At 45.2% G+C, this 24,904-nt stretch overlaps 1 protein-coding gene across 11 annotated transcripts in view; it reads left to right on the top strand.

Annotated features, from left to right (window-relative positions):
• Nucleotides 1-24,904, top strand: part of LOC118513315 (zinc finger protein ush) — a 219,569-nt gene that overhangs the window by 136,527 nt on the left and 58,138 nt on the right. Inside the window, exons 1-2 of one of the 11 annotated variants that reach the window (XM_036058909.1) lie at nucleotides 15,606-15,740; nucleotides 17,316-18,002. The exons of 2 other annotated variants lie outside the window; for them this stretch is intronic. In XM_036058909.1, the coding sequence (XP_035914802.1) occupies nucleotides 17,951-18,002 (52 nt within the window). In that variant the 5' untranslated portion in view covers nucleotides 15,606-15,740; nucleotides 17,316-17,950. Of the gene's footprint in view, nucleotides 1-15,605; nucleotides 15,934-15,987; nucleotides 16,007-16,044; nucleotides 16,064-16,535; nucleotides 16,605-17,315; nucleotides 18,003-24,904 lie in introns of those variants that run through there. 8 more of the 11 variants (XM_036058910.1, XM_036058907.1, XM_036058904.1 and 5 more) reach the window with 8 other exon arrangements.

The raw sequence follows: 24,904 nt of genomic DNA, 5'->3' as shown, positions 1-24,904 counted from the left end.
GTCTGCGTTTTGTTTGGACGTTTTTTCATTCCACGGAGCCTCCTTTTTCCGGTGTCGTCGGGAGAGGGCCTCTTTCTCATGCAACAAGACTGGATCTCACTCACAACAAAGGCCAAAAGCGTTGTTGTGAGTGAATGTCCCAAGAATAGTTCCAACCCGGAATGATTTCTAAACACAAACGTAAACGAAGACCGCCGTGACTTCCACCAGAATGTCCCACTGTTCTTCCCTGTACTATCCTTTACAATTTGGCGTGTGAGTGCATCAAATCAATAAGCACCCCGGGAACGGGGTCTCGCGAGAAGCATGATGGATTCCAGCCGTGTAAAGATCACCGCGAAAAAAAAAATACCAGAAGCGACCAAACACAGAATTCCCTACGTCAAACTCTTTTCGACAGTTGGACTCTATCGGTAACGGGCTTATCGCTATCGAATGTCACCGCGCTTCCTCTTCCCCGGGTTTTCCCATCTCATGCATTCACCTTTCCTCGGTGTTGACGAACACGGCCATAGTTCCACCGGTTGTCTCGGTTGACGTTTGCGAGATTAGACATCCGGCCAGAATGGCAATGGATGGATGTGGACATGTTTGTTCCCATCCCGGAGCATTTTTTAGTCTCCGTCTCGTGTGACTTTCGTCCTGCTGATTCGCTTTTGGTATGATTTCCCCGGGTTTTTTCCCTGTCAATGCATCGATATCCCAACCCTGTCCGCGCACTGGTTGCACAATGCTGGTTGCATTTCTAATCAAATGAAAACTCGCTTCTTTTTTCTTGCCGTGTGCCTTCCTTTTCCTGAAATCGGCAGTTGTCAGTCAGTCCGTCAGTGCTCGCTTATCCGCATTGTGCCGCTGATAACGTCTGCCAATGGCATCGGCCCCGCTCTTGTATTCGCTGGTGCTGATGCAGTTTACAATTGTCATACGAAACGACAAACGTCAGACTGCAGCTGGCCATCGATCACGGGCGACCAGGCGCCTCCATGAGAAGGAAATTTTAACAGAGATCGTGTTTTTTACCCTGCGTTTCCTTCTCATTGGAACTTTTCTCGACATCTACCAAGCGCTGCTATGAGGGAGTGAAAACTCTCACCTCACTTTGGGCAGCTTTTACTCTCATTCCAATATCTAATTTTACAGCGGGATTATGATGGAGATTTCGAGATGAGGTTCATACTTCGGCGTTAAAGTTGATGCTGGTCCCGGTTTAAATAAATCCGATCCCCTAGCACTGATAGTGTGTTCCCGGGCCTTTCTCGTATCCTATACATCCTGCCAACCACCCTCAAAGTGTGATTATTCGCGATTTTTCGCGACACTAAACAGTCACGCATTGTCAGCAGTTTGTGTTCGCGATGCTTTTGATGGGCGTGAAGCGGTTTGTCTCGCCGCTTTTCCCCGCACCGTGACAGTATTTTGGATGCCTGTGGGACTGGAAAAGGGTTGATAAAGTTTTTTACGGATTTTTAAAAGCATCTCCATTGGTCATTACGCTGTGGGGGACGGGATAAAATCCGGCTTTTGGGGAAGATTTGGGAGATTATGCTGATTCGGTTGGGTTCTAAGCAAGGAGCGTTACATGTTTCGATGAAGGGTTACCAGTTTTACGATGTCTGGTAAAGGGAAGCGGATATTTTACCGGATAAGAAAGTGAATTCCAAGTGGACTGGATGCGATAAAGATTAGGTGCCGATCTCAAGTAGATTGACCCGGTTGAGAAAATGAGTTTGTTGCAAGAATGTTCAATGAAGCTTTACTCTACATATTACTTACACTGATTCAGGATTCATTTAAAAAGCAATCTTATTCCTATAAAAGTACCATCAGCTTCTAGTTAGTCATGGTAAATTAATTAAATACCGCAAGAATATTTTTTTTTCCCATCTTAGAAGCTCCTAATCTGAACCGTCCCTCCCTCCAACCAGAACGAGCCATTAAGACAGATTTCACCGATTAGCATGCCAAATGCCGGGGACAATTTGCTTATTTAGATTGGGGAAATCATGACGGGAGCGATTGTGCGTCTTTTAATTCCTTCCTGTCGTTCAACGCGTCCTGTTTTTCCTTCATTTGGTTATCCTACACTTTTCAGTTCATTTGTTGCCTTTTAGTGCCTTGGAGTTTTATGCCAACTAATGGCGAATGGTGATAATCTTTCGAGAACAGAAAAAAGCACCAAAACTAAAGGTTCTTCGTGTGTACGGCTCAAGGTGACCAAATGTTCTTATTTAATCGCCACTGCACCTTCAAAAATGGAGATGAAAACTCCCTTTTAAAAAAACATCGCTGCTCGTTTTAATTGCAAACGCTTCATTGCCACCGTTTATGTTCATTTTCCTCCCATGACAGAACAGCCGCGTAGGTCAAACTTTTATTTCCCGGGTTTTCTTCACCTTAACCCAAAAAAAACTGTCTTTAATTTTCCGGCGTTTTATAGCGAACGCATAAGGGTGACCTCTAAGGACATTAGGAAAAAGGACATCTCGAAGTCGCAGGACGCACGGCAAGGCTGGTTGCTGCTAGAGACGATCATTAAGATGTCGTTTTATTTACCATTTTCACGATTAGTAGTATCTCGCTGCTACGGTGTCCAATGTCCGAAAGGTACGATTTTAAAACTCTTATCGCCATTCGTGTCCTTTCCTCCTTCTTCCGACCCACCGCCTTGCCTCTACAAAACAGGAAATGAACGATACCAGCGCTTGATCCGTCTGCCCTCCCTACCAAACGCTTCCCTGTTCGTTCGCACGCCGCATCGCGATTGTGATGGCGACGATGATGCTGATGATGGAAAATGAGAGGATTAAAAAAGGTGCACGATATGATGTAAAATATCATTCGTTTATCATTTTTTATGACCACTCTTCGGCCTGCCCCCGTTCCCTTTTCCTCTTTGTGCCAAAGTCCGGAGGGATCGCTTTGTCCCTGGCAAACAGTGAGCCATGAATGTGTTTATGCCCGCTGCATCGTCCCGTGGTTGATGGGTTGAGCGAGGGTTGCCAGTTTTAACTGCCAGTCAAGCACGGTGTAAGTGAGATAAAACACGCGAATACACACTCACACAAATAGAATGTAACCGAAAAAAAAACCCACACTCACAGGATGCTGGGAAGTAAAGTGTTACATGCTCGTGATGAGCTTTATCTACTGCTCAGGTGGTCCTGCATCCTGCAAGGAACGATCAGAGTCCATCAGAGAAGTGTCCTTTCCCTATCTGGGCGTTTTTGGCAAAAACACATTCCCAAACAATCTACCGTCACTCACACCATATCACTCACGAGCCCGTTTGCCTGGCCACGTGGGCAAGTGTCGGAGAATGAAACGGAAATTAAATTTGATCCATTTGAGAAGATTATCGCTTCCTTACCACCACCTTCTGCCGCTGCGTCGTCTGCGCTCGTCGAGCGAAAAAGGTATCCGAATGGATTCACCTTGAAAGGGACTCCCGACAACGGTAAGCAACATGCCGGAAGGACGTTTTGTCGTTCGGACAGCTGTGTGAAACGATGCCAACACTGTCACACACACAAACACACCCAGACAAGAGCGTCAACACTAGCGAGTCGTGCCTCGTCTGCTAATGGGTGTCGGAAATGGGTTGGAATTCTTTTTCGGCATCGCGAAGGATACGACCGACAGCGTTTAGTGATGAGCCCGGTACGTGAATGATCCCTCTTTCGGACGATGACGACGACGAGCCGATCAGCTCAAACTGGCACGACTGTTGGTGGTATTGGCGGTTGTCCCGATGTCTCCGATGGTGTAAAGATAGACAGGTTGAACAGGCACGTTTTGTGACACCAGCTCATTTGTAATCATTGTTTTCTAATGGCTGATTTTTATTTACATTCAATTCGTTTGAATTGGTAGTTAGTATGACGCTTATGGTGGACTTAATCATGATAATCTGTATCCAGTTTTTGTAAACAGAAGAATCAAGTCAAGTGGAAGTTTTGTAAAATGATTCCCAACACAAACTTCAAATACTTTAATACTCGATTATAGATTTAAAGCAATTAATGACTTATTTTTTATTCCTCACAAACCACACCTCCTTCTGGCTGCATTGCTACTTCTTTAGGTCATGTCTGCCATTTTTGGCTTACTAGACTTTATTGATACCACATAGTTGGATAGTCAGTCCTCACTATGGGAGAACGACCCAGATGGGTCTTGAACCCCGGTCCTTTCGTGTGAAGACCGGCACCACTATCGCAGCTACTACCGAACCACCCCTTTATTGCTGCTTATGACTCATATTAAATGCAATTCTTCACTATAATAGTTTTGAAACCCCATCCAATCTACCCTAACAAAGCAATTAGTCCAGCTATTCTCACCATCAATTTATGAGCCTAGCTCGTCTTTCTTTAACCTGTTTTTTTTTTTTGTAGGAAGTATCTCAAGAATCTACTAATCTTCACGGAAAGAATAGGTTTGCAAAATAAAGTTTTATGTTATTTTAGTCATATCTATGTCCGACATATATCAATCAAAAAGACACTAAAAGCGGCTTACTTACTTACTTACTTATTTATTTTTCACCCTTATAACCGCACACGGTCTAGAGCCCTTGCCTGCCTTGGAATGGCAACAACGCCATCTTTGCATCTCAATTCGGGCTTTCCAAGCTTTTTATGTCTATGTATGTGGACGGTCCAAAAGTGCTGGGTCTTCTGGTATCATTCTCATGGCATGAGCAGTCCATCGATTTATCTCGTAGCTCATCATTGTAACGGATGCTCCATCGTCCTTCCACACATATGGGACCAAAAATTTTAATTCTTCAGAAACCTCATTTTTTCTAAAAAAACACTCATGGGGAAAGATTATCCAATGGTTTCAAAACTTATCGAACTTTTGCTGAACGAATTACACTGGTAGAATTATTGGCATAATGAACATTCTCTCTTAACCATCTCGATCTCGCCTCAATCGAATGTGTGAGACTGAGCCGCTTGCTAATTAAAATAATTTCGCCATAAATCCTATACCCAACCAGTTTTATGACACCACGCTACACCGTTAATGGTCTGTACATGTGCGATATAACACACACACTTCCACACCATCTCATCCCCGTCATACTTCCACATGCTAATTCCTGTCCCACTGTCTAGTCTCTCTCCCGTGTAGTTTCTTCACCCCTGCTACCATCTCCCACCATCATGTAAGTTGAGAAAGGAAAACTTTTCCAACTTTTCCTTCACACCCCAACACACTCACGGAGGGCAAGACGTTTTCCAACACACATGGTCACACACGGCTCCTCTCCACCAACCCGCTCTTCCGGAGTTCGTTATCGGTCCGTTCCTCCGCTCAATCGTTGCTGTTGTCTTTGTGCTGCCGCTTTCCCTTCGAAGGACTTGCGGTATTTGGTCGGCTTTTGAGGCTCTTCTACCGTCATGGCAACGGCGAAAGGGTAAGGCCATCGCGCGGCTGTATGTGTGTATTTGTATGTGGTTTGTTTTGATAGCCTCTTAATAACATTATATCGCTTTTCCGTATCAGCAATCGCACAGCAACAGAAGTGGCGTGTTCAGCACAGCACGACCAACGCCACATCGCGACCATGTTTTAGTCGAGCTCAACCCACCCCGAACCCCCTTTCCCGTCATCTACCCCACCAAGGACATCTTATCTTCCACGCGCCAGCTTCATCATTCGACCAATCTATAAAGCGTGTGCATGTGTGTGTGCATGTGTGTGTGGAACTATGGAACAGGATTGCTGCTGTTCCTTATCAATGTCCTTTCCATCGCTGTGTCGTCGGGTGGATGCTCGCGGGAAGTGTTGTTGCCCGATCGTATCCTCATCCACGAGGAAAACGTAAACAAACGACGCCCAGCCCGTCCCATCTGACGCCAAGGATGAGTGTGTTCGTTTCCTCGCTGATAAGCAGCGTTGGACGAAGGATAGCGGCAAAATCTTAATCCACCGCTCCTTTGCCGCGCGAATGGCGAGATGCCTGGAATGAAGGAAAAACCATTCATCAGATTACGGGCGAATGTGGCTCTTACCTTAGCAGAAGAAATCATGCCGCTGGTGTAAATTCACTACGACACACACACATAAGAAGCTCCACAAGGATTCTGTTTTGTTCCGTTGCGTTGAAGTGAAGTGATTTTGATCTCAAGCATTCGAACGTGATTGAAAGCGTGCGATAGGGATAAAAGATTGGAAGGACACATAAAGACCGAAACAAATGAAAATGGTCTTTACCTTCAGATTTCACTGTCTTTTTTTACAAATTTATGACGTTCACAGTTCATGAACATTGCCATTAAACGAAACGTCTCATAAGATTACTTTAACGTATTTGTTATGAGTGGAAAAGAGGAGGAAAAAAACCCAATTTGTCTCTTTCGATGTTTATTTCGTTGTACCTCCAAAGTGAGATAACGAATCATTGAAAAATGAAATTAACTAATCAAATTATAATGAAATTTAATTAAAGAAACATAATTAAACATATTCTCAATCAAATCATCAAATCCCATAAATGTTGCTACATGTCTACAAATACTTAAAAAATTACGAAGTCAATAAAAAAGTCATTCTACTTTAATACAATCAACAACCTTAAGAACAACCCTTAAAACAATCAAAAAACAAACGCGCAAATGCATAGAACACGAAAAAAAGCCCCTGCTAAAATTTACAACCGAATATTGCTTGATATGCAGAACAGAACGAAGAATGGGTTTTTATCTCACATTTTCCATTCATTCAGCAATCTCCACCTCACATCTACCATTCCGTCCTGCTCGTCCCCTCACCCACTCCTGCTCCATCCCACCCACCGGAGGTCCCCACTATCGTGCAAAATGGTTTCCTTATCTACCCGCCGAACAGACGGAAATGTATTGAATCGCTCCCAAATGCATCGGCCGGCTTATCTTGCCTCACTTCCGCATCGAAATGCGTGTGTCCTTGGTGTGTGTGTGTGTGTGTGTGTGTGTGTGTGTGTGTGTGAGTTAGTTTGCCCGTGGTTGGTCGGTCGGTACGTTCGTTGGAAGGATATATCGCTTCGACCACCCTCGTTGGAACGATACGCTTTTGCCTCGTGCGCCTATCTACAGTCGACGATCGGCATTCAGTTCGCCGATTTTAGTCCGGTAAGAAAAAGATGAATGAGGATCATCGCTGGAAGGACAGAAAAGGAAGCAGACAGAGCAGGAGAGAGAGAGAAAGAAAGTGTAGCTACGAATGGGTGACTACAGGCAATCGATAGGATGCGATACGGGCGGTGGATGGGTCGGTTTGAAGGCGGCGAGATAGCCCCGATGCGATAGTGCGCGAATCGTGCAGCACTTGGCTTACGATGGCCGAATCGTGGAAGAACGAACCATTTCCTTGCGTTCCGTTGCTCAAAGACAGGTGAATATCCTTGCCATGGGAGGGACAAGGGAGACAAAGAGAGAGAAAGTGGGAAAGGGGGTAGAAGATGAAAAGATAACAACCAACGTAGTCTTCTCGGTGGTGCGGTTCGAGCGAACGACGAACGTGCGATAAGACTGTGGACAGCGAGGAAAATGGGTTTTCCCTACACCGAGCGCGATAAGGAACTGTTTTCCACCGTGCCACGATCGAACGCTCTGAGACACGCAGCGCGTAAAGAAGCCATTACAGCGCGAAAGCAAGAGCGAGACAAATGGAAAGAAAAATGAGCTAGAAAAGGACGACGACGCGAACAGTCCAAGTAGAAAAGTTAACTCACTCAGAGAAAAAGAAAACCAAAAAAGCCGTAGCGAACAGATAACGAAAAAAGAAATCGACACGACAACCAACAGGACCAACAACGGCACTAGATAGGGAAAGTTGATAAGAAGGAAAAACTCCCCAGCACGTTTGGCGAAAGAAGCGAACCAACGGCAAAAAACCCGGTGTCCCAACCGAGGCAGATAGTGAACCGACCGACCGAACGATAAGACGCTGTTGCCTGTTCGTTGGTGTGTTCGATGGTACGATTTATCATGGCGAGGATAAGAACGCAGGTGGAGATGCTTTTTCCACGGCCTCGGATCCAAACGAATCATGGCGGAGGATCTTGGGGCATCAAGGAAAGCTAAACTACGATGTGGAAACAGATAGATAGCGAGTCTACGGTGCGACGTGCTCTCGTGGGTGAGATCGAGTGAGCAGGAAGTGAGAAGAGTCGAGATGGATCCCTGTCTGGAGCGACCAATGTACGGAGGTTGGGTTCGTTTGATGCATGAATTTTGATCTTATCAAGGGACGTCGCCATCGTCGTTTGGCCATTACTGTTCCGTTAGTCCTGGCCACGAGTCGGACATTTCCCAGACGGAAGAGTTTTCCAGGCGCGATAAGCGAACGCAACGATGTGTCCCTGTGTTGCAGGTGCTGTGCTCGTGCTCGTGAACGTCACGGACGCTTCGATGCAGCGAAATCCCACCACGGTCACGGTTCACATTCCATCCTGGCATACTAAACAGGACGGGACGGACCTTGAAAAGGGTCGGAATGGAGAGGAAGAGTCCTTGCGTCCTTATCAGGCAGCACTGATCGCAAAGTTTCAGCGCAGGTTGGCTCGGTGTGTATGGGACCGGGTCGCATTTCTCTATCGCCGATTCGCCATCGCCATTTGTAGCGGTAATCAGCGGCACTCTGGTGGACTCGACCAGAGACTCCAGTGACTCCCCAATCCACCATCACTCGACGCCTTCCTCGTTCCGGTATCTACGTTGTAAAATATAATAATATCGTTATCAGTTTCCATCAATCAGGATCCAGGTCAGTCGGTGTGTGCGTGTATGGGGAGAGCGACCAGGGAAGCGAACGAACGCTGCGTCAACAGAATGGTTAGTGGTGGCGGTGGTCGTCTCGCAACAAACAAAGCTCCCCATGCGAAGGACGAACTTTTCCACCGTCCCGTATCAGGTCGGATGGAGACGCCAGACGAATGGGTGCTCGCTCCAAAAAGCCAGATAAGAACCTCTTTTTGCCTTGGCTTATCGGTTGCTTTCGATCTTTCGATCCATTCCTCATCGCTTCCTCGTCGATTTCTCGCGGGCGGACGTTCGGGCGTTTTGGACTATCCAGACATGGTACGCCACGGAACACAGGCATTGACGGTAGAGAGTGTTGCTCCAGGGAGTGTTGCCCAAAACAAATGATATCCTACCACTATGCTGTTCGCTCTTTCCTACTTTGAAGCACTCAAACTAAACGAAGGACTACATACGGATGGAGGAGTGCGTGATTCTACCCCGTGGCTTCTGATTGATGGCTTATGATAGTCGGCCACTTCCTACACACACACACTCACAGGTGCATCATATTCGATTGTGTATTGCATTTTGGCACACTCAATGCGTCCTCCTACCCGTAAACTGCAATCTGGTTTTTTTGGTTAAGGGAGATTCTGCCAATTCCTCAAATTGGACGACATCGATTGAGGAACGATCCTTTCCGAAAAGCATCCGAAACATGACCCCGCTGTATAGCTTTTACGGTCGATCGGACAAGCTCGATAAGGACGAGACCGATCGATCGACCCACAATGCCAACCGTCTATCCAGCTTCTTTCAACTTGGTCCATCGTCCCGATAACGAACAAATCTCCCTATCAGCACTGAACCGGGCATCCATTTTGCGAGCGTCAATTATCGGATACCTAGGACTGGGCCTCGGTCAGACGCCAACAACTCTCACAGTTCGGGGTGGACACAAGGATTCGATTATCTCGGCGAATGCCTGAGCGAAAAGGGGGACTCACAGCTTGTGTGGGGAACACACAACGGACGCACGCTTATCGCGATCTTTCGTCGCTCCATTCGGCTGAAGTTTTTGGCTGCACGCTGCAGACATGCCATCCTCCTACGAAAAAAGGCAGACGAAAAAACGAAAGAAAATTATTCTCCTTCCGCCTGCTAAACTTACCCTCTGGAAAGGTCAACTCCCTCCCCGTATCCTGCCCTGTGTTTCGAGGGGTTTCGAGTGAAATACGATATTGAACGGTTTCGATAACGAGCAGGTAGAAGGCAGCAATGAGGGATGATTCGACTTTGGTTTCGTACCTTGCCAGCTCAGCTCGCACACCAAGGATTGCACTCCGCTGCGTTGATTTTATCGCACCGATGCTTCCCTCTTGTCCTGGAATTTGCAACAAAGATGCTTGTATTAGTGTGAGAAGTGCTTCAGGATGAAGTGTCAGTATATGTATAGTAAAGGAATTAGGTTTAAATAAGTAAAAATCATTTAATTTTTACTTTAATCCCAATGCTAAAGCTGACTTGAATAATTTACTTTTAGCTTAATTGCTACACTGAATAAGAAATATTGTTAACAACATTTAGTTTATTGACACCTTTGTCAGCATGGCCTCAATTTTAATTAATTTATCTGGTGAATAAAATTTTCTTCGCCTGCATTGTCCATCATCCACACGTTAGCACGACACCGGTATGCGAGACGATCGAGCCAAAAAGTCACACACGCTCGTGCAGCGGAGCATCAGCTCCTCATTAATTAAGGTGCCAATGGGGTTTTCGCTTCAGGTTTTTTGTTTTGTTTTGTTGGCCATGCTTCTTGTTAAACGCACGCTTTCATTAACCACCCTCTCAACACCCGACCGTCTCCACCCGATGTCTCGAAGGCAAAAGCAACCACCCAAAACCCGTTTTGCTTTACATTTTCCCTTTTTGGAAACTTTGAAACCGCGCCAACAGCATGCTGTTTTGGTGTTGCTGAATTGTGATGAGCACGCGCGCGCGCGCTTGTCCGCGCTCACACACGCGATCAGCACGCAATGTCCGATGGTTTGTCTGTCTTGCTCTTGCTCCTCTGTTTGCTTTCCCCATTTTGCTCTATCGCTTCGCACTGATGCACACTTACCAGCCAAACACACGGAGCTAAGCGTACGCCGGAGTGAATCGTCACCGTCAATCTTCTCGACACCATTAAACTCACGCCAGCCGTCTACGTGCCGGCCGTCAACGATTTGCCAAATCTAACACGTGCGCCTCGAAGAAACTGACAGCAAGAATATAGAGCGAGAACGGGAGAAAGGGTGAAAGAGAAGAGATTACTTTTCTGGTGTGTTAACTACTCAAGTTGTTTATTTTATCTGTTTTCTCACTAATTATTGGTGCTTCCCAGTAATGCTTTTTGTCTAACTGTTTAATTTACTATTTTTACTTTAGTTTATTTAATTTGTTACCTTTATGTTCAACATTGTTTTATATCACAGAATTTTTCTTCTATGTTTTTTGTTGAACTTTTGTATAACTTTAATAAATTGTTAACTATTTGCTAAAATATCATAATTTCAATCACCAAAACATTTGTTCGTAAGATTTACTATACTCTTTCCCACTTTTGAATAAAATTTATGTGCCGTAACATGTTAACCAACTTCTGCTTCCGAACGTTCCTGAAACTACACATTTCCTCCGATTCGATTCGATATCTCGCGTAAACCATCGCCAAACCTGCCAAAGTTTTATTTTTTTTCTTCCACTCTCTAATCGCTTCATATGCATCACACACTCCCGCCCGATCGCTTCGTTCGTCAACTGCAAACCGTCATCATCATCATCATCTTCATCCGCAGATCGAAAACAACTTCACGATCGATGGGAACGATCACGGGACAGAGCGAGAAACCGGGACGAATCTCCCATCGCTACCAGCACGCTCAGTCCGCTTTGTCCGTCCATCCGTCCGTCCATCATCGTTTAATATCTAGATATGACAATCGGATTTTACAATCTTTCGAATCCACCGACCAACCGGTCTCCCGCTGTCCCCGGCTGTCCCACCGCACACTCCACCACAAAGGTTGTCGGGCCACCCCTAGTGCACACGGAACAAGCGCAGACGAGATTGGAATCGATACGCGAGGTTCGAGGCTCAACAATACACAGGAAAATAATAGTAGTACGAAAAAAAAGACCCCACTTCAACCGAGATCTCCGATCTTGCGACACGATTCTGGCGGCCGGACGGCCCCCGGTCGACACAGTTCCATCCCGTTCTGTCAACCCTCCCTGTAGCCACTCGCGCTTGTACATTCCCGCTCGCATTAAATGACAGCACACACATTAATGCCCGGTCCGGCGCGTTTCCATAGTGATCCGCACTAGTGCTTTGGGGGTACGATATTAATTCGCTGTTAAATACATGTGTCGTACCGGGTGCAACCGATGACAGATTTGTTCTTGTTAATCGAGTGCATATGAGTGTTTAATAAGCTGTCAAGCTAAACAAAATGAAGTAAACAAAAATAAAACAGTGTTTCTCAGATCATAAAACAAGTGCCGTCATGTGGAAGACGTAGGTTGCTTGGATTGAGTCAAAATCGCACATTGTTTTAAACATCTTTAAACTTGTTGTGTGGAGTGAAGAACACAGTACTGCGCAGAGTCCTCGAATAGCTCAAACTCGAAGTCCTGCTTGTCAAATGTCAAATGGAACTCATTACAAGCAAGCAAGCTTATGGGTTTTATATTCAACTTAATCCAAACAACTATTGTTGAATCATCGAAAGGCACTCGCCAACACCAGTCCACAAATCGCTTCGGAGACGATCCATTGCGAGAGCGCTTCGCTGCACGCTGCACGTCTTGGCAGGCGAATGTGTTCATCAGCTTTTATCGCTTTTACTCCAACCCAACCATTTCCATTCCTTCAACCCCACCCATTCACACCCCCACCGGCAGGAGGAGTAGGAGAAGGGAAGTAAATAACTATCGTCCACCCACCCCGATGCCTCATCTGCTCACCAACCGCAGACCAAACAAAAGCCAAAACCAGAGCTTCGCGCCGGGTTGAGAGAGAGAGAGAGAAAAAAAACGCGGGCGCATTCCACTTTATCTCGTCCCAGCTATCTCGGTCCATTTCCTCCTAGCGCGGCCGGGCGTATAAAAATTTTATCGATAAATAAAATCTAATCAGCACTCACGGATCGGTCTTTTCGGGGCCCGGGTTCTCTCGCTCCGCTTTGCCGCACGAGCACACGCTTTTTTGTTTCGGAAACGGACTCCGGACCAGACGTGGCGGGCTGGAAGATGTGGCAGAGCTTACTCACTCCCTGAGGTCTGCCCTGGGTTTTCCGCCGGATCCGTTGTGCCGCTTCGATGCCCAAGCGACGGCAGCATCACCGTTCGTGCCAGTGTGTGTGTGTGTTAATGTGTGTGACTCTTCTGTTCACTGGTCCGCTTTGTATCGGGCCCGTTGGAAACGAGTTTTTTGTTTTGTATCTCGTCTCTTTCATTCAGCTCTCTCATGGCTAACCTTGATCGTTATCAGGCCTTCCAGTCAGTTCGCATCGCCATCGTCGTCTCACCGCGAACATGGGTCCTTCTCACTCGCTTCTCATGCGCTTCTCACCATGCCGGATCGTTCTGTTCAGTGTCGCAACAGGTGTGCGTACCTGGCCCAGACCAGACCGCGAGTGTATGTGTGTGTGTTTGTAGGTGTGCTGGATGAACGCACTTATCAGCAGCTCGCGATCGACGCTATTTTCCCTTATCCAAAACCATTCCGTCCATGCTTTGCCGGGTCTTCGCCGGGGACAAAATGCTCACTCTCAGCCGCCTCCTGCAGTGTGTTAAGTAATCTTTCAATTTCATCCATTCCCTCGTTCCATCCATCTTCGCGCCGTTTTGGCGCGGGGCAGTCCTCCCTTCTCTTTTCCCTTCCTTCACCCGATCGACCCTTCTCAGGGTTGCGTTTTCTCTTCCACAAGGACGGTCTTCAAATGAACGGACCAAAAGAATGAAAGACACACACACATCGAAGAGGAACAAAAAATCCTCCATTCGAAGAGCGGAGATAACACTTAATGCCCCTCGGTACTCCTTTCGTGCGTCTGTGTCTATATTCTAAACATTAATGTGTATGTCCTGCCTTTTGCTGTTCCAAAGCCGCAAGGCAGCGTATTGCGTTATCCTACCGGCTGGCGGTCGGTCGGTCGGTCACAAGCATTCGTCGCCAGGCATTAGATAAGCAACGAGACAGGCGAATCGAGCAGACAAACGAAAAACCACTCACTCAAAGAATACGACAATACACATGCCCCGGTAAGACCCCCGGGTCTGGTTGGGAACCCGGTTGGGCAGGGTCTGCAACAATGTGCCTTATCCTTATGGACCGAAGCTCCGAGACACCGGGAGACAAATGTACACGATCGATAAGCAAAAGAGCCTTTTTTGGAGCGTAAAGATGATTTGATTTGAGTCTGTCGTACTTCTCCGATGTTGTTATCAACCTAGACTTGAACCATTGGAATGTCATATTTTAGGGGATAATACCGCCAGATGAGGTTTTGATGTCTGTGTTTTTTCGTTTCTTCTCGTTTGCCTATCGCATGTTCTTGCTCCTCCGGTTCTTCTCTAGCATGACTCATAAAGATCCACTTAGGGCGAAGATTAAAACCATTAAAAGGATTGCTCACAGGGTCGGCGTGATTGACAACACCGAAAGCGGATGTAACACGATGTCTCCAAATGACTCATTACAAGATGTTTTCGTGTATCTTTCATCGGAGCAGAGCTTTTGCTGGCCAGGTTGGCTGTGTAACTAATATTAATCCTTCAAATGCAATTCTGCAAACCACCCTTTGTTTTGCTTAGGAAAGTCAATATCAAACTATTGAAACACCGTGCTCTGCTACCGAGCGATAAGCAAGAATTCCTATCACCAACGTCTGATCTAATAATGGCAACCGACCCGGCAAACAAAGCCAATGCGGGAAGGGTACGGATTGGGCGACCTTTTGATTGGATTTGAAACATAAAGTTAATTCCCTACTAATGTTGTGGCGGCATTCTACCCCACTCTCGATACGAATTTGATTTAATCTCATCTAGCTAGCTAGAAAAGTCACATCCGTGGTATGTCCTTTATCCATCAACCCCATTCAAGGGGTGAGAGGGATTAGCAAGGCTTTGCATGCTATCCTGGTGCGTCCTGCCTTTGTGCGGTGACACGTCCGCGCGAAAGATGCGCGTGCCGTGTCACCGGACAGTGAAGCGTGTACCGGTCGGGGAAAAGATCTCACCGTGGCATCTGGAGGGGAAGCGGCGAACCCCTGGCTAAACTGTATGCAACCGTTTGCTACCGGCACGTGTCGGTCCCCGGTCGTGATCACGCTTATCGTTCCGCACACATCAGCTGCCCTGCCGGTGCTGACCTTTATCATACTGCAAGGGGAAAAAGGGTGAGAAAATCCTTTTCCGCGTATACGAATGTCCAGTCTCGAAGTACACTTTTTTCCCCTGGTATATCCTTCGATATTGAACTGCTGAACGCTTGGTTCTGTTTTCATGTAGACTCGTATCGCTAGAGCCAAAAAAAAACTTTTTTCCTCTCTCGCTCTCTTCCTTTTCTTTCCCTCTCTTTCCTGCATCCAGCAACCATCTCGCTCCAACGCGCACTGACTCACCCATTTTGTTTGGCCCCGGAATGTCCTTCTATTCACAGAACAGCTCGCCATGCGAGATTGGGTTGAGCGTAAGCAGCTGATATCTCTCGCAAACTTGCCCTTTAGCTCGCTCTCTTCCGCTCTGTTTACATCGCACGTTTATCGTGCGGGGTTTTGGAAATCCAAGCAAGCATGGCCGCTGTTGAACGCGGCAAACGTTTCTCAGTAACGTTTCACTCTCCCAGAGAGCCGCACCTGCACTTGGCGAGCAGCGCGCTTTACTGTGCCGTGTTCGACGGTCGTGATCCATGTGTTTGGATTGTTTGATGCAGCTTGAACGCGCGGAACCACTGTAAATGTGTGTGTGTGTATGTGCTTGTGTTTTGCGTGATTGTTTTGCCTTGCGTCGTTTGCGAACGTCAACATCCACGACAAACGCGACTGTGATGAGCCTTATCGTAGGATCTACCTGCATGTCACCCGGTGTGATGTGCCGTCGCTGATAAAGTGGATTGTGAGCAATGTTTATGTGTGTATATGTAGCGGTGTGTGTTTATTTTTATTATATCTTACGCATCCAAACTCGTTGCCGGGTGTTGCCGATGTGAATAAAGAGCGGTGCGTTAAACAAAAACGAAATATTCAAAAAGTGCGCGAATTCGTTGTGCTTACTTGGTAGGCGAAGCTTAGCGGCTCAGTTTATAGTTTTCGTTGGTCAGTTGTTCGTTGTAGTGGGCGAGTGGGGGTGTTTGTGTGATAAACACACACAGAGCGACGTAGAATCTGCTATCGGCACGACGAAATCAGTTGCCGCACATGGGCAAATATATATACATGGCCATGGTGAGATAGCGAACCGTCCCAAACCGACCAGCCCCCGAACATCGGTTCCGTCATCATCATGGCGTTATTGTGCACGGCGCACCAGTGGGTGGATGTACGATGTTGGTGGAAGGTGACAGAAAATCGATCCATGGCCGATAACAATCGACATCAGCTCACGGTTAGCTCACTGCGACTCGCTCATTACGCCGTGTGAGAAGAATGGCGTGAGCAAACCGCTTGCCCTCACTTCACTCGCTCAACGCTTCACGGGGTTTGCAGTGCGCATTGCCAGTGTATGTATGTGCGCTCTGGTCTCTTTGGCTCTCGGTGGCTTATCGCCCAGCAATCTATTGCTCTGTGGGACGACCGGTATCGGGCCGGCATTAATATTGTACGTATCGGCAAGTAAATTGTATTTTACGTGCTGTGCCTTCCTTCTGGAGTGCGGTGGCGGTGTGAGGCGATGTGGGGTAAGGGGCACTATGGGGACAAGCAGCATTGTGAATAATGTAGCGAAATGTTGGAGATGAATGCGCACTAAGGCGAACAAACGGCAATGTACCAATACAGTTGACCAATACTGGAAGCGAACGCATTTAAACCTTCCACCGCATGGTTTTCGCAACAGTTAACCCTGCGGTGTATTGTTGCTGTTGGTATGTTGTGTGTGTGCAAAGTGGCTTTTGACGATTTTATTCAAAGTCGATCTTTAATATGTAGCTTTATCCTTTTAATATTGATAATTCAAGGCTCAATACAGTGGTTTGCAATCCATAAAACAAGTGTCCGGATGATTATAACAAAAAGCGATATTGAAATAAAACAAAATCTAAGCAATCTACGCCTCATAGTTGTTACATCGTAATACGCACATTACCATGGAGATACTTGTTTTATTACCTGAAAGTCTCTGTAATTTGATAGTGCTACTCCTCTCACACGCACACTGATCTGCTCACCATGATCTTCTACCGTGAGATGGATGAGTAGTTTAAGTGAGAAATATTTCACCGCTCACCGCTCGATTGATTGGATAATGTGAACGATCAGTTTAAATTTTACAAATAACGAAATAACCGAAAACCGGTTTATCTGTTTATAGCATAATATTCATCGCAGAAATTGTTCGCCAAGTGAAATTAAATGCTGCACAACGTGAAATTGTAATTCTGTTGGCCTAAAAGTGAGTTGATGCAGTGTTAAACAAATATTCAACCAATGTGCGCTCGCATTTTACGTTCTGTTTATGTATCGTGTATGTGTATGTGTGTGTTAGTGGAGTTTGTTTGTGCCGCTGGAAATGAAAATAAATATCATCCAATAAAATAATACATCACCGATGTGAGCGCGAGTGTGCCCTGTCCCGGCAGTAGCAAAGACAACATAACACACCGACAGCAGACGACAGAAGCATCATCGAAACCAACCACTATTTTCTCTGCACGGATCAACCCCGTATCCTTTGCTTGTCCAGGCATCGCCACTGCTGAAGGGTTCAAAAAAGTAATAAAAAGCATCGAAAGAGAGCCGAAAAATGTTTCAACAATGCGCAAAGCATAAAGCTCGTTTATAAAAAGTGCTTCGCCAACTTCAACCCAACGGGAGATGTGAAATATTTGGTCAACCGTGTGTGTGTGTGTGTGTGTGTGTGGGTTGTGAATTTTCATCTGTCCCGGCTCGAGTTGTTCTCGGTCCAGAAACACACTGGACAACGGTAAACAATCGGTTCAACACCGAATGCTACTCGGCATGACAATCGAACGCCACGCAATTATGGCAACAGGCATGGGTAAGTCCAGGGTGCAGCAGTATACGGGGTATCAAAACAACATCGCTCAATTCGTCGAGTCTCCAACAATATTCCTTTTTTTTTTAATTCCATAGCTATATGTTGCTGGTCCAAAATACAGAGCCACCGCCGCGACACTCGGTTCCTAAAAGGGGGCATAGTGTTTTTAGTGCAGGTTTATTGTTTCGCAATTTAGATATTTATTTGTCTTTTTGTTTATTTACGATACCGGGTGGTATTTATGCACCTTTGTTAGTTTATGTGGAGCTGTTGCCCACGACCGGTTCGCCTGTTACGGGTTTTATTTTCATTAATCCTCAATAGTTTTCTGGTGTTTTAACTTGGTCCCAGCTCTGGACGAGGAGGTGGAGTCGGGATGTTTTTGGCACCTGAGTTATAGCTGTGAAGGACATGCGGAACGCTGCTTCAAACCAGTAGAGAATTCGAAAGCATCGGCGCGTGTACCACTTATTAGCGTTGTACTGTATTTTTTGTTATTTCCAGTGATGCCACCGATGGGACACGTACATATTTTATCCCCAGCTCGGATCAGAAACTCGAACCGAGCGCGGTGTGTATTTTTATAACTAAATTGTCACTATTATGTTTTCACCCGGGCTTTATGCAGCACGTTGGACGTTTGACGGTTGATGATAAATAAAAATTTATGTCCCCGTGGCAGAGTTTCGGAAAAATAAATCAGCCTAATGGAGAATAAAAGCAAGATGAAAAAGCCGCTCTCTGGCTTCTCCCAGTACAGCTTACTTCCTTTCAATAAATCCTGTGTGCTCGAAAGTGATTTTTGTTTAAATATACAGTACTAGTCGAGAGCAGCTAGCTGCATGGATTAAAACACTTCCAATCAAAGCATTAGAGCATCAGAATCCCACAATTCCAGCCGGCTATCTTCCGATCCCGCATCGGTTGGGGACCTATTGCAGCACTCCATTGCCATCCACACTAGAGGGCCCTCTATCGGTGGCTTTTAATCAGCAGCAGGCTCTCTCCTCCTCTCAATGTTTTCATTTTTTTCCTAAAGACCGAGAATATAATTCAATTCCTTCGGGCGCCTGTTATCGCGCACCCATCCGCTTTGATACGCGGGCCGAGATAAGGGAACCGGAGCGCACACTGCCTGCGCACGGATAAGGAAACTGGCCGAACCTTCCATATCGGTGTAATTCGGTGCGCTTTAAATAGGCTAAGTGGGTTTGGCCTGATGCTATCTTATCGGATGTGGAGTCGTTGGCCGGGGTGGGGAATTGTGGGCTGGCACAGCGAGAGACATGCCAGCATTAGCACCGGCTTCGAACAAGGACATCCAGGGTGGTAGAATTTATTTAATTTCCTTTTAAGCAATCGATAAGTGAATGTGTTGTGGGCTTACGGGAAAAATCTTATTTTATTCTAACTCTCACGCGTCGGTGTCAAACATCTACCACATGAAGGCGAAGAGGTTCTTTGGAAACATAAGTTTATCGTTATAAATGTGCTGTTTGTTCCAGCTCCAGCACCAAGTCTATATTCCAAGAAAATGGAAATGACTTCATTCTGCCACGAACCCGGCCCGGCGAATGCGTATGATTTTCACATTCGCTTATCGGGTTTGAAAGCCTCGAACAGTTGTTACTCGCCTTTGTGACAGTTTGTAGAATGTTAATGTACGCGCAAGTTTGCCGATAACGAACGGCTTTAGAACACACGTTGCGCTGCCCGCACAGTATTTACTTCCATTAGCGATTGTTACTTATTTAGCCACGGTTGACTATAGCTAAAGCCCTTGCAAAATACGGTTCATCACGTGATAAACAATATTTTACATACCAAACAATTAATACGCACCAAAAGTGTGTGTGTGTGTGTGTGTGTGTGTGCTGCGGAAAGCAATTTTAACACATCACGAGCTCTTTTCTTTGGTTTCAATTCTAAGCGAAAGAAGAAGCAAAAAACACTGCCGAGCTAAAAACCATTAAAGAAACGGATTAAAATTATTTATAAACATAGAAACTGCGTACCGTTTGCCAGAGCGAAAGTACGGATACGGTGGCGATATTTCCTCGTTCGTGATTTTTCACCCGATCGCGTGCACGGGTTGATAAGCATTTTCACCCCCATCCTTTTCTTCTTCTGCTCACCCTCCGCCACACCCGTAAAGCGAGCTGATAGCGATCACTTCCCATTGCCATTGGCACTTCGTTTTGAGCCGTTTTACCTTTTAGTCGCTCCCGTTCGCTCCCTTTGCATGCTCAGAAAACAGAAAAGAAATGCAAAACAAAAGCGTTTCCCACCCACCAAGGAAAGCCCCCCAAGTGCAAGGATAAGCAGCGCTATCAATGGCCATAAAAAGTGAATTAAGGTTCTGTCGAATCACTCGCGATTTTTCCTCCGTTTTTTGTGCCCAATGGTTAATCGTCATAATCGCACAAACGAATGAGCGCGCGTCCGGGTATGCGTGTGTGTGTGTGTATGTGTATGTGGCTTTGTTTCCGGCAGGAAAAGCAGGAAAATAGACGAGGTCGGATGGGGAAAAGGGAGACACGGGCTTGGGTGAGTGTTTTCCATGTGATAATCATGTGTTTAATTATAATTGCTGGCGGGCTGTTTGCGGAAATTTGCATGTAAACTTTCTTATACTTGTCGTGAGCCGTTCCTTGCCGTGGTTAGTGCCAAGATACCACACACACACAAACACGCACACACACACGGAGTGGTAAAAGGATTGCAAAAGGGAGGCCTGTTTTTTTTTTTCGTTCGTTTATCGCACACTCGGTCGCGTTTTAATCAGCCCGGCATTAGAGCATGCGAGTGTTGCGTATGTTGCTATGCTGCTGCTGCTGTACGGCATTGGAGTTTTGAAGGATCTCGGTGTTGATTTTGTAACCCCCATAACCACGTCCCCTGGTGGAGTTTTTCCTTCCCCTACCCGGCACACAACACAGGGCAAAAGTATGGAAAATGAGCACCGCGGTGCTTTATCGTGCGGTGCGTGGAGCACGATGGAGCCGTTTGGTGCCATTTTTCCTTCGCCGAGATAAGATTTAAATTATATTGTTTTTTCTTTCTCTGCTGCTCGTTTTCTTTACACACCGTCGGCACACAATCGCCCTCCATTTAGCTGCCTTGTTGCTTTCCATTTTCTTATCGCACTCCATGTGTCTCCTGTTCCATTCGCTTTCTCGTCCTTTTGCTCCGCAAAACTTTCCCCGAGGTTCACGCATGTAACGGGAAAGCTTTTTCCGCAAAGTTAGGGTGGAATGTGTGCAAACGCAGACGAAGCAAAGCACCTTGCACCCGCCACTGCTTGCCTTTCGTTTCCCTTTTTTCCTTCTGCGCACCCAGCAGGATACGGAATCGGTCTCGATCAAGCAGCCAACACCAGCAAGCCAACCAACCATCAGGATATGGATGCGAGAAATGCGGCAATTACTATCGCAAGTCCATAAACCTTATCCCGGTCGGGTCAGCCGGCTCCGGCATGTGGGGAGGAAAGGGGTTTGTTGGCGTTTTGTGTGCCCAGCACCAACCACCACTAACGAACGAGTGGGGATAGAAGAATTTTAAATGGAACTCATAAATCGAGACGCGCAGGCACTACAGCAAACGCGCTGGCGGTATCGTGGATTTTTGCGTTGAATTTTTATTCTATCACGCAAATGGGAACAAGCCAAAGGGCTTTTGAGGGAAGGAATTAACAGCAAAAACAAAATATCAAAAATAAATACTGGCAAACTACCCTTACCAAACGATCGGGGAAGAGAGTTTAAAAGTATTTAAAGCAAAGGATGTAATGAGTTGGTGCCACTAATGACGGACGTTTGGTGTTGGAATGGTTGTTACCTTTTTTCCCGTCCAGAAACGAAGCGGTTTCCGTTATCAAAACAGAGTTAGTTGGTGTTTGTGTTACGGGCACATAGTACGATGTTGCTATTCGCTATTAATACAGATAGATACAGTGCTGGACAAAATAAATCTACATTAGGGGAAACGTTGTCCTGTTGAAAGTTGAAGTTCGTTTCGCTGAAATTTTCATTAATCATGATTTTCGTGATTCCAAACGATTCCAGTCCAGTACCATAATTTTTCATTATCCATGCTTCACCATCTTCTGAATACATGTCTCATCTAGTGTGCCTCCAGGTCTGCGCCATACTTTGGATCGACTTTTTTGTCCACACGTCTCACACTTGCGTTCATTACTCTGCAAAACGGTTTTCCAATAGTTGATGGATATCCGAATGTACTTTTTATCAAATTCCAATCTCCTATTTAGCTGGCTGATGAATGTAAGGTTTGATGCCGACCTGTACACCATGCCGATCGCGTTGAGACACCAGCGTATGATAGAAAGATCGACATTCAGATTCATCGATCCCATAATCTACCTTGAAAAATTCTTTGGGTTTTCATTAGCCATTCGAATGATTCTCCAGGGCATCACGAAGCCTCTTCACACGAGGGCGTCCCTGTCCAAATAACATCCTTGGCACTACAACCTCTGAAGATTTCGGCCTGTCATTTCTGGCTTTCTGTGACTCGTTTTTACGCACATGTCTGGTGATATGTGTGCCTGGCCATTTTTTCATGTCTGGCCGTATGTGTGATGTGATTTTAAGCGATATTCCGGAAAGTGATGGAAACAACAAAAATATTCCCGCTAACTTCTTTCTATGAGGTCCAGCAAATTATGGCAGTCTGAAGTACAGCGTTGTCAAATTTGCGGAGTACGTCTCATCTAAACAGTAACAAACAATAGTCAATTAAAATATGATTTGTTGGGTCTAACCCACTGTTTGAATCTACTAGTCTAAAGAATCTACTGTTTGATTTAATTATTTCTTCAACAAATATTATTATCCTCTTGGTTATAGAAATTGTTGTTAAATTTTCCGAATAAATCATTGCATGAAAAAGAAAAATTTACAAAAATTACAACCAAAAGGCAATTTTTGTGTTGAAGCATGATTTTTTTTTTTTGTCCGGTACTGTAAGTCACTTAAAAAGGGATAAAATAATTGTTGCTTTATATGTCTTTAATTATAAACTAGTATTTTATCCTTCTTCAATGCCTACTTGTATTGTGTTTAATCCCAATAAAATTGCGAACATTTTTTTTTAATGCAAGAATTCAGGAAGCGAATGGTACATGCAAGGAAGCAGTCTGCGTACTCAGCAAACTTTTTAACCCCATTTTGCACAACCACATCCCACACCGTCTGATTGTCCATCACCGCCATCATTCAAATGAGTATCAGATTAATGGGTACCACCCGGAGGGAGGAAAAAAAGCAAAGACAAAACGAGGAGTCACCAACCAAATGGCCCGCCAGCTATCGCACGCGCATACCGGTTACGATAAGATAAAGGTTTATGTTTTTTGCGTTTTTTTTTTGTTTGGTGTATTTTCATCCTTTTCCATACGCTTTCTTCAAACTTTTGCTGCTGCTTTTGGAGGGAGATAGGTGTTCATCAAGCCGGGCAGGAAAGCGGGGGGGGGGGGGGGAAAGGGTTTGGTAAGTGATCACCACCGACGCATCACCATCGCGGAAAGGGTACTGTTTGGGGATGTCCAAATGGCAGCAGGAAGGAAAAACAAAAACAAACATCGTCCGTTATATCGTATCCTGCGACCATTTTGTGTGTGTGTGCACCGTGCCCCCTTATTCGTTGTATCATTTAACATAAATTTAATGTGGGAAATGGCGAGGAACAATTTTGTTTTCTTTCAATACTTTTTCGCTAGCAATTGTGATAGCAATTTATTTGCCCTTGCATTTTTTTTTAATTTTCCATACACAGTACGCATGATGAAACTCATGCAACTATAAGCATTTGCGCTTATATTGGCCCGTTGGCGTTATCTGTTGACCGTTACCGGGTACAGGAGCGTTGAAATTGAGCTCGTAAAGATTGGCGGGAAGTTTAAAACGGCTGGCTTTGATTTGCCTTGTGAGATTATCCGGTCTGAATGGAATGCAGACAGGCAACAACGACATGCACCAATACACCGATATACAATAATAATAACCAACCTTCAATACAAATACAACTCTTCATGTTCAAACATTTCTAACCATAAAATTTTCTTTTCTCTTTTTGTTTTTGCAGGTAAGTCACGAACAATCAGTCATTCAACTTCACAAGCGATGAGATAAAAAATACTGGCAAGTTTATTTCTTTAGATCAAAAATTGTAAATTACATTATATTTGCTTCACTTTATATACAGTGACGGACAATGGAACAAGACCACTTAAATTTTTGCAAATCGTAAAATTGAAGTTATGATGCCACAAATTGAGGTGATTTCTTATAGAATTTAGTTCAAGATGTTGAAAATATAATTTTATCATTGGATCAATAGAGAAATCGATTCTGAGTTTTTGTTTGTCCCACTCTCATAAAAACATGGCCAAAACATTCACCAAACTTTAAATTCAAAGAAATTTGAAATAAGTGTCGGGTTCTTCCAGGTTCCTATTATTTAACTTAAGAATAGCCCAGCTTTGTTACTCAGACGCGGTTTGACGGTCGAGACGATAGCGGCGCCGATCTTCACATAGTAGGACTGAAGATTAAATTACATTCAGACCGCCTTCTCATACGCAGGACTGACTATCAAGCTACGGGTAAAATCAAGTCACAGAAAGCCAGACATTTGTTTATTCAACTAACAGGACGAGATTTTTCGAAGTAATGATACCAAAAAAGCAGAATAGCAAGGAGCTATAGTTTGCTCATTTTTGAAGAAAAACAAAATTGATTCAGAAAGTTAAAATGTTGAAGATGCCTTTGCCAAATTTCGTTGAACTATTGTGGAAATGAGTAGTTTGAAAGTCAGATATAAAAATGGTCTTATTCTATTGTATGTCACTGTATAATATATATTATTTACTGAGGTCCTGG

This window comes from Anopheles stephensi, chromosome 3, assembly GCF_013141755.1.
Source record: "Anopheles stephensi strain Indian chromosome 3, UCI_ANSTEP_V1.0, whole genome shotgun sequence".
In the NCBI taxonomy this organism is placed as follows: domain Eukaryota; kingdom Metazoa; phylum Arthropoda; class Insecta; order Diptera; family Culicidae; genus Anopheles; species Anopheles stephensi.
Note: the sequence above shows the minus strand (reverse complement) of the source record. Positions and strands in the feature narration are given on the sequence as shown.